The sequence below is a fragment of the Strix aluco genome, chromosome 1, assembly GCF_031877795.1.
Source record: "Strix aluco isolate bStrAlu1 chromosome 1, bStrAlu1.hap1, whole genome shotgun sequence".
In the NCBI taxonomy this organism is placed as follows: domain Eukaryota; kingdom Metazoa; phylum Chordata; class Aves; order Strigiformes; family Strigidae; genus Strix; species Strix aluco.
This window is the reverse complement of record NC_133931.1, coordinates 107,465,242-107,475,561: the sequence shown is the minus strand read 5'-3', so window position 1 is coordinate 107,475,561 and position 10,320 is coordinate 107,465,242. Positions and strand designations below refer to the sequence as shown.

At 36.7% G+C, this 10,320-nt stretch overlaps 1 protein-coding gene across 3 annotated transcripts in view; it reads right to left on the bottom strand.

Annotated features, from left to right (window-relative positions):
* Positions 1–789: 789 nt before the first annotated feature.
* LOC141925841 (solute carrier family 12 member 7-like) overlaps positions 790–10,320 on the bottom strand; it is a 71,513-nt gene continuing 61,982 nt past the window's right edge. Inside the window, exons 22-25 of one of the 3 annotated variants that reach the window (XM_074830548.1) lie at positions 8,819–8,935; positions 6,331–6,512; positions 2,241–2,374; positions 790–1,775 (exon numbers count right to left, since the gene is read on the bottom strand). In XM_074830548.1, coding sequence (XP_074686649.1) covers positions 1,684–1,775; positions 2,241–2,374; positions 6,331–6,512; positions 8,819–8,935 — 525 coding nt within the window. In that variant the 3' untranslated portion in view covers positions 790–1,683. Of the gene's footprint in view, positions 1,776–2,240; positions 2,375–6,315; positions 6,513–8,818; positions 8,936–10,320 lie in introns of those variants that run through there. The other 2 variants (XM_074830535.1, XM_074830543.1) reach the window with 2 other exon arrangements.

Genomic DNA, 10,320 nt, shown 5'->3' with positions numbered 1-10,320 from the left:
GTGTTTTAATGTGTCCCAGGAGAAGCCAAGAGCCATTTAGAGTGCACCAGGGGCATTGACTACATTTCTCCCCAGTGGTCTGAGAATGCCTTTTCATGCACTTGATATGCTGTGCAAATCTAGCACCTTCAGACGCCTTCTGGTCAGTCCACAGGGCCTCCATGTGTCTTTCATTGCACCTAAGGGCCCCTGGAGTGCTCTTGGTGTGCCCCCAGGGTACTTCTGAATACCTATACATAAACCAAATTCCAGCCCAAAGCCTAAACCTACACCCACACCCAGTGGTCTACAAGAGCCTTCTGCTGTGCAGCATGGCTTTCCAAGCACCTTTTGGTGTGCCCCAGCACTGTTTAAGAGCCATCTGAAGTTCACCGGGTCATCTGATTATCTTTCTGTGTTCCCCCAGTTGCTATGAATCAAACTACAGGGATAGGTAATGGCTGCTTTCAGCTTTGCTGTTTATAACTTTGTTTTGCTTTGCTCGAGAGAGCTGTGATAAAAGCACTGGCCTTGAGACTAGTCAGGTATTTGGGCCCTGCATCACTGCTGTCCCAGTCTGAGCAACAGAAGTGTTGACTGTATCATAAAAGAATAGTTTATGTATGGTTAAATAAAACCTTTCTTTTTAGAGAACAATCTTCCAATACCCAACAAACACTTTAGATCTTAAACATTTACAAAACTAAACAGTGTCCAAAATGGGGCATGAATTCTGACAGAAGCAGAAAGCTTCTACTGAGCGCCTAAACTAAATTGTTCAACAATTTCAAATGAAAAACACTTAAGAGCTTGTTCTGTTCAGAAAAGCAGATTTTATTTTAAACAGCAGCACATACATACAACATTATACAACATTTTCAAAATATACATATTTGAAAACAAGAGACTGCAGTTCATTAAACCACAGCAAGTTGGTTATCAATTGTTACATTTAGATTTGCAACCAGGTGGAGTTACTGCATCATAGCCTTACTATGAGTTGGATGCTCTTAGGTTTCACTGGTATAATTGTGCAATATACTATAACTGCTAGTAGCTCATGAAAAAAACCCCACACAACTTGTCAATTTACTATTACTATCAGCTGGAGGCTTCAGCTACCTGACTAGGTATTTTAAATAGAGAAGTGTTATTTAAAATAAGTGTGGCATATCATGAACTTCAGGGAAACACTTTATACACATAATATACAAATTTGAGTGGTTGTATACATTTCTGAATGAAGTTTCCTGAACCAGGACTAATTCCAACAGAAGCAACATTGCAGCATTTTGGTAAGGGAGGAAGCCAACTTCTCCTAAAACCTTTCCCTTTGATGACTTTAATCTTTGTTCTGCATCTAAAAGTTGCTTACATTTCTATATGTTTAAAAATCCCATTGCATTACCATGTCTTTGCTTGTGTTTCACCACAGTTGAAGAGGCATCAGAATATGCTACATATAAATATCCTAACCCATCCACCATTTATTAATTCACTACAGAAATATCTTCTACATAGATCTATCTTCTTAAAATATAATTTAAATATAAATTTTTAATATAAAAACCAGAACACATCATCAGAAGATTCAGCTTGCAAGTAGTTTTCAATGCACTAGAACTCTTAACGAAGCTGCTCAAATTATGGTAAATAACGGGGTTTTTATTGGGGCGGGGGGGGGAAGCAAAATGTGCAAACAGGTTATGAATAAATGGTGATCACTTCACGTCCACTGCCTCTGACCAGAAGAACTCTATCCAGACCTTCTGTCAGAACTTCCAAAAACTCCATGTCTGAAATATCATTAAGTCAAGGAATTTATTCAGAAAAGAAACAAGATAGCCATGAATCTCTCAAGAAGTCTGACATATAATGCAAAAATCAAGTTCAACAATTTCATCAAGGAATTTTCCTGTGTCACCATTTACTATCCCATTAATATAATCCATCTGCTTGCTCAAGTGCAAGCAAGGCCTAATTTGGGGGAAATTTCTAGTTCTGCCCTACTCATCTACAGAAAAGATAAATAGATATTTTTAAAATAAGTTCAAAATGGAGGAATGCTTTATATCAATTCAATAAAAACCCCACCACTATCAATATTTCTTAAAACTCTGTGGAATAAAAGTTGTTTATGTAAAGGCAAACTTATACTTAACACAGTTACTAATGGTTATCATGACAAATAGACAATAGCACAATCACAAAAATCAAACCCCCAATTTCAAGAAATATGGAAGCAATATAGTAGAGGATACAGTTTTCATCGCCTTTTCTGTTTTTAGGAGGTCCAGGCATATTCAGGAGAACTAGCTGAGCATGCTGTGATTTATTAAGCACTACTCCGTTGAGCTTCACAGCAGTATGCATTCTTCTCACATTTGACTGATTCCTAGCATGCAAACAAACATTTTTAAGTATTGTCACAATACCGATGTACTTGAATTATATGTTATGTATTTGAATTTATAAATTTAATCTAGATGCACATAGAATAAGCTATTTGCATGGATGCCAGCATTTGTACACATTGAAAATAAATTTTAGAAAATGCAAAACCTAGTTTAGAAGATTTTTTTCTTTGAAGACAACATTTAACTCTGAAATTCAAGCAATTCTAAGCAGATTGCCAAAATGAACAAACCTTTCAATTGTCAGTTAACTTTTACAAAGATGAAGCAAAAACTTATTTCAATAGAAATTAAGTTTAGTCAAAAACACTGAGAATCCAGTTTACGGAATTATATTGGATTTGTACAAGAAATTCCAAACAAAGGAATTACAGGAATGCAATGGAAAGATTACAGTATTTATGTCATACAGTACAAGATTTCCTTCATGCTCTTTTGGAAACATTACAAGATTACTATAAGCCTGGTGAAGAAGATTCAGAAACAGCATAGAATTTACTTTAAAATCTACTAGTTTCTCATGTCATAAGAGTAATGAACTGAAATTGGGCCTCTCCCCTTACATTATCAATATTAACTAATGCTTTACTTGTTGTGTCCACAAATATAATCGTCATAAATTTGTGAGCAAGAAGAAGAAACTGCTAGGACTTCAGAGATTTCCTTATTTTAGGTTCTACCTTGGATGATTTAGTTGTTCTTCAGAACAAAAACAAAAGAACAGTTTCCGTCATTCCTGAGAAACTGCCATCTGTGTAAAACTAACCAAGACTGGAAATGAGTCATATGCTACAGTGCAACAGAAATATCCAGACCCTACCTAAGGCCATTTATCCAAAAGATTCACTGCCCCAAAGCAGATTCTTTACAAGTGAAGTGAGTCACTTCAAAGGGAACCTCGGAAACACAGGGTGATAGCACATCTCAAGAATGGAGATACTGGTATGCTGCACATATGTACGATACATTGATGGTATAATACACATTATCACTCTATCCTGTGCAATTTTCTTAGCACTGTAAGTAGTCATCTCACAGTAAAAGCACAACTGTACCCCGCTCAGCTGGACTCACATACTGTCCTGTGGCAGTGAGAGGACTGGCAGGTTAGTAGCAGCAGGACATAAGACATCCTCTGAAGCGTCTGATCAAGTCTGCAGTCTTTTGAATTCCACCAACAGCAATCAAAATTACAGCACAAACCCCAACACTGTTTCAGCCCAAGTAAACAGTAGAAATTAATGAGATCTCTTTTCCCAAAAGAAAAACATTTAGGAGGCCAAAATTTGCAAAAGGAAACATACAACTTTGTTCTATTACCAGAGGTCATTTCAGGGGACTACACCAACACTCCTAGATTCTTTCAGCAACATGAGGCCACCCTCAATTATATAAATAAGTGTGGAGTTGAGAACAGCAGCCAGATACAGGTTCACTCAAACATAGGGGACCAAGAAAGATGGAGAATGCTGGAAGCATATGTACTTGTGTTCTACTAAGTCCTGTTTACTATGAAGGGAAAAGACATTAACAGGATACTATTAGAAGTAGCATGACTCATGTTGTATTTTTATCCTTGATTTTGCAGGGGAAATTAGAAAAAAGGCATTTGGCCTGAAGTTTAGTGGCCAGTGGAGACCAGCCCCATCAATTTCAATTGATTCTCTTCACCCCACCCATCCCATTTTCCACCCCAAGACAATGACATTTCTAAAACTGAGTTTATCAGTTCCTCCCGAGGGATTTTCTGTCACAGTAGCCATCTGTCCTAAGAACCAACTGAACATAAAACATATATGGAACAAAAGAATACTTGAAGCTCAGTTTTTCAGAGCAGCAGCAGCTTGAGAAGACCAAAGAACAACTATGAAAAGAAGGCAAGAGTGTATAACTGAAGAGGTATATAAATACTGAAGTAGAAATATTGTTGAACTAAAGATAAAACACAGGGGAAATAGGGAAGGTGTAAGTTTGTGATGGAGCGGGTAAGAATTCAGCACTGAAAAAAAGGCTCAAATTGACTACAGGTATATTGTGTACAATGTGAACTGAGGCTGACTAACTTCATTGAGCCTTCAAGGACCGCAGAACTGAAATCATACATGTTACACAAAGCAAGCTAAGTTTTCATAAGAAGCTCAATTTGTTAAACAGACAAAATGAAGACAACACTGGGCTCTGAAAAAAAAGCAGAGAAGTCACAAGACAGTTCCACACAAGACCAAAGAAAGAGGTAGTGTCCCTTTTTTGTATGCTGTCATACCCAATGTATATCTGAACGTACATTATTTCTGCACATATATGGGTTGGTAGAAGGGAGGCAAGAACTGTTATTTGATGAAATGTGAAAGTTCCCTTTGTGAAAAAATTCATTCTTATTGTCCAATTAGTTATATCACAATGGGGTCTATTTTTCCAGAACAAAAATATAGTTACTTTTTAAGGTAGTTAATTAGGAAACTAAATATTACACTGGTGCAGGAGTACTGTTAAGTGTTACATTCTTAAAGAAACTAAAATACATGTTCTGTGACTTACCTGGAATGGAAAGTGGATAATATTTAGAAGAAAACATTAACAAGTCACAATGAAGAATATTTTTCAGTGATAAATACTAAATCACAGTATATAAAACAAGGTACAAAAGAATACAAGCACTGCTAATCATGATTTACGAAACACACATACAATGTACAAGACCACAAGAACCAGGGAACACATCCTACATTGCTTAAGTGAAATTAAATTTAGACTTACAGATTTCCCCATTCTCTACATGGAAGGGAAGCAAATGCACAGAAAAAAAAATAGTTATGCCATCAGATACATTTTTTAATTCAAAAATATTAATATACTCTACAGGCACACCAAGTTTGAACTATGGTTTCCACCCCAACCACATATAGTAGTTTTAAAATAATAATATATGAGGTCTGCATCTTGCACAATTCTGAACTAGTAATAGGAAATATTTCCAAGATATTAACAAAAAAACCCCAAACCCTAAGAATTAGAGCATAATGCAGCCCAGAACAAACACAGCGCTTTAGAGCAAGATGATGTTTGGAATTTGCAGAAGGCAAACTGTTTCTAAAGTGCTCAGAGCAAATCCACAAAGTAACTTAGGACTTAGAAGGTACACTTAGAATTGACACCGTAACCTCTACAGTCTGCAAGTCCTACGATAAAGATATTTTTCCTTTAGATATTAAAATTTCCCCTGACATTCCCATTTTTGCTTTGAGCATGCGCAAAATATAGTCTAGGCCATGCTTATAACTGCATTCTTCCAGAACTCAGAAAAGATGCATGTGTGTGCTTGAATCACACGAAGGAAGCAAACAAGCTGACATCTTTCTGTCATCGGTTTTGCGTCTACTACATAAGAGCTACTGCCTGTGTCAACCCTGATCTCTTTAGTGACTTGTATCTAAGAAAAAGACATTAGGGAATATTTCAACAGGAAATACTTAATATAAGATGACATACGTATAGGCACAAATTTTATATTGCTTTTATTTACAGGATAAGGGCCAAATATCCATTTGGGAGTAAAAACAAAAAACCCCTCAACAACTCCACCCAAAAACCAAAACATAAGCTAAATGTCTTGAAAGAGTCTATCTGCTTCTTTAGTACTCCCTCCACCCCAACAAAACACAATAAATGAGATGTGGAAATGACATAAGAACAAGATATACAAGAATGTTGTGAATGACTCTTTACAGTCATTGTTATTCCACCCAAGTCCACGTTAGTTTCATAAGGATGGCTTTTAAGTGAATTGAATGGAATGATCGTGCTTGTACTCAACTTTAAATAAACCAGAATCTCTTAAAAACCAGAACATGGAATAACAACAAAACTAACAAAAAAACCCACACACTAAAATATACACAATCAAATACAAAACGCCAAACACCATATGTATACTTACGGCTTCATGTTGAAAATATCTTTGAAGCCAGACACATTTGAATCTTTGGTTTTATGCTTTTCAGCTACAAACTTTTCTTTAGTCCAGGTCATCTGTACTTTTTCAGGCAGAGCAGCAGCCACACTTGCTTTGACCGCTGGAGCTGAGTGGGAGGCAGTGTTTCTGTCATGGATCAGCTGAGCCTGGCCACAAAACAAACAATCACCCCAAGATTCAGCCAAAAAGAGCATTTGTAGATTACATGTTATTAAAATTTTGAAAAGGAATTTCACAGGAGTAGAACAAAAGAAGATACAGAAAAATGCACCTTACTTTGTGAACAAAAAACAGACTATTTTTGACTTCAGCATGAAAGGAAAGTGCTTGTAAAAATGTAGTTATTTGTTTATATTTGCAGGATTACATCTGGGCTGGGATGTTATTTTTGTAATGAACTAAAATGAGGTTGAATCCAGCCTGAGGGTACTTTATTAATACCAGGGGGTTTTTCCAGTGAAAAACTTGAAAGCCAGTGCTCTCATTCTTCATCAGTTACATTGTTATTTTCTCAGATACTGTGTTAAACATTGTTCATGTCACATGCCTTTGGTTGAACTACCAGTATGACTCATGATCCCAGTAACACAATATTGGACTGGCTGAATTGAGGGCTAGCTACATTCCATTAGATTTATTTATGCTTGCAAGTGCATATTACATAACAAAAGCCAATCAGTCTAACCATGACGGGGCCTTCTCTTCCCTTATAATAGCAGAAACTCAAATCACAACTTTAAAAACACAATATTGTTGTTCCCACATGCACCTGCACTTCTGTGTTCTCCACTTCCCATTCCCCTTGCTCCTCTTGAGGAAAGAGGGAAGAAATATTTAACACATGTTATTTACTTACTTTCCCTTATAATACTTTGTCCATAGGCAAGGTATTTCCATCAAAACCAACACAAATACGAGTACCTCAGACTTTTAAAATCATAAGTGAATTTGTCTGGAGGGATGATGGTTTTTGTGTTTTGGGATGTTCTGTTTTGGGGGAGAATGGGGGTTTTTCGGTGTGGGGGGCTTTTGGGGTTTTGATTGGGTTTTTGGGGAGTTTGAGTTTTTTGTTTGTTTGTTTAATCTTTAGCAGTTATGAAGTCTCTTCAAAGACTTGTTAAATCATGAGTTGAAGCTCCTGTTCCATTTGAGAACCTCAATTATTCACGTTAGTGATGGTAATGTCCCTCCATATATGTGATAATTCAGAAGAATCAACTTCATTCATGTCACAATCAAAAGCATGAATAAAATTAAAGCAGATGAGAAAACTACCTTCTATCTCTGAACAGCAATTCCCCTAAATGGTTCCCAAACTGTAATTGCAGCTGGTTTTAAATGCCTAAGAGCTTCTGTACTTTTCCTAAATTATTTCCCTAGTCCCTGTCCTTGAGGATTCCCAAACCCAGAGTTCAGTTCCAATGTTCATATAAATATCTATTTGTTTGACGGTCTTCATATCTCCCCAGAAGATTAAATCACGAGTCAAGACTATAAATCAGAAGTCATTGTGAATACAGTTCTATCATGAGAATGGAAAAAAGCTGGCAAATACATGTAGATAGTATAGGTGCCATACAGCAGTATCCAATGAACTAAAATTTCAAACTAACAACTGTAAGATGAGTTCAGTACAACTATGCCTCAATGGAAGAAAGTTTGCCATTTTTAGAAAGATAGTGAGATCAAGAGAAACTCTTGACCTATAGCACACTTTTCTAAAAATGCAAAGACAATGAAAACACATTTTTGTTAGTGCTATTTTGATACCGAATTTATTACACAGAATACAACACGTTCTTTTCATACTTCATGAAGAAAGGGAAACACAAAGGTATACAGCATTTCTACAAACTAGGCTACACATCTTTAGATATGAGTAACACTTCAAGTGCTCACTAAAACCATTGATTACATCAAATTCATTTCCTTTCAAACTTACCTGGCAGAAAGTAGTAATGACATTTATGGGCTAACAATGGCTTGTCAATAAGCATAGAAATCTCCTTAAAAAGCCCTAATATATCTATATGGTCTCTGAGAAGCTTTAGTACTTCAATATAGGAACTATAAAGAAAGGCAGTGTTTTGTGAACGCATGAAATATGCTTATTAATGGAACAGCCACTGTTAAGACTTTATAAGACATAGAAGGCAGAGAAATATCTTTGCTTCTGGGTCTTAAGAAAAACAGGCCCTCAGAAACATAAGTGTTTCTTTTATGGAGAATAAGTGTGAGAAAAACAGGATGTACTTCATGTCACAGAAGCATCATCTAGAGAAAAAATATGGGGTAAGGTAATTAATTTAGAAAAACAGTAAAATTAAAGTTTATGAAGAACTGTTCCATAACAATAAATGATCGAGTTGTTCATTTGTAGTTCAGTTTGTAATAGTGGCACTTCAAGTGTCACAATGGGAAAATACATCTAACCAGTACTATGTCCAACTACCTCCTCCTCTCGACAATCATTAGTCAGCAGGGCCTGCACATCTTGGCCAGTGGACTGTGGACTGAAGTAGCTTTGTCTTCTGATTGAGCCTCGAGACTCATCAGTGATGCTCTGAATCTGGGACAAAAAGGTTACTAATGACAAAAAAACAGTCTACAGAAAGAAGATGATGATCATATTATTCAAAGTAAGAACTGTCTTAAATAGATGAGATTTGGTATCGTAGCTTGTTATAAACTTGGTTTGTTTTCACAAACACACCATTTGTTTATATATACTATAGGGCTCCTTTTGAAACGTTTAGCAGTTATGAAATCTCTTTACAAAGATTTTTGAAAACACAAAGTGAATTGAATCCTTCACTCGATATGGGAACATCAAATATTCACCTCTTTGTGAGGATCACATCCCTTCATATATGTGATGAATCAGATGAATTGATTTTATTCAATTACAAACAAAAGTATGAAAAAAAATTCATGTAGATGAGAAAGCTGCTTTCTGACTCTAAACACTGGTTTATTTCCCAATGAGTCACAAACTATAATTGTGCTCCTCCCCTACATGCACCCACATTTCTGCCAACCTTACCTAGCAGCAGTGAGCTGCACAACAGCACTTGCACTGTGCAACCCAACCCAAAGTAGTGATGGGATGGATGACTGGCTTCTCACAGCTCCAACGATATCACTGCCTGGCCCAACAGTCACTAGTCAGAACTAGACAGAGAAGGAAGTCAACCACCACCAGGAAGGGCAGCAAGGAAGTGAACAAGGCTCTACATTTTCTTTTGTCTTTGCAGGGCTATTGTCAAAGTCAAATAAATAAATGCTTGGCAGTTGAACCCAAGTCTGCAGATCTTACACTTTGCAGGTATGTGTTGTATTTACACTTGAACAGAAGCAAAATCAACCATGTTTCTCAAAAAACGAATCAAAAATCCGATGAACCCCTGTGCCCCAGTTCCACAAGAAAACCCAGGGGGGCAAGATAAAATAAAGTTCCATTTTAAAAAGTGACAGAAGAGGAGGGTGAGGGCGATTCCTCAAGGATACGAGCACGCCTGTGAAATAAACAGCAAGAGAACACTGTACAATAAATTCTCCTCTTTGCAAACATCTGAACGTCATTTGAAGAGGTGCAAGCACAAAAGTGAGGTTAAAATACTAAACTTGGTGGTAACAGGAAACAAAACTACAAGCACCATTCAAAGCTGGATCATGAGGGTTATATTTGAATGTCTGGATAATGAAAACAAAAGCAATGCTAATTTCAACTAGTCCTACTAATGAGAGAAATGTTTTGGAGATCATCATAAAACTGGAGGGGATGGCTCAGCTCATTTAAAAGAAGATGATCAGATCAAAAAAGGGCCTGGCACACTGAGTGCATATACTCAACTTGCAGCTCCAGAGAAAGCAAAGGTATAACTAAATGTTTTCTGAAAATACAAAAGAACGAGGTAGATTAAGGTGCTAATCAGAAACAGCATATGAACATGG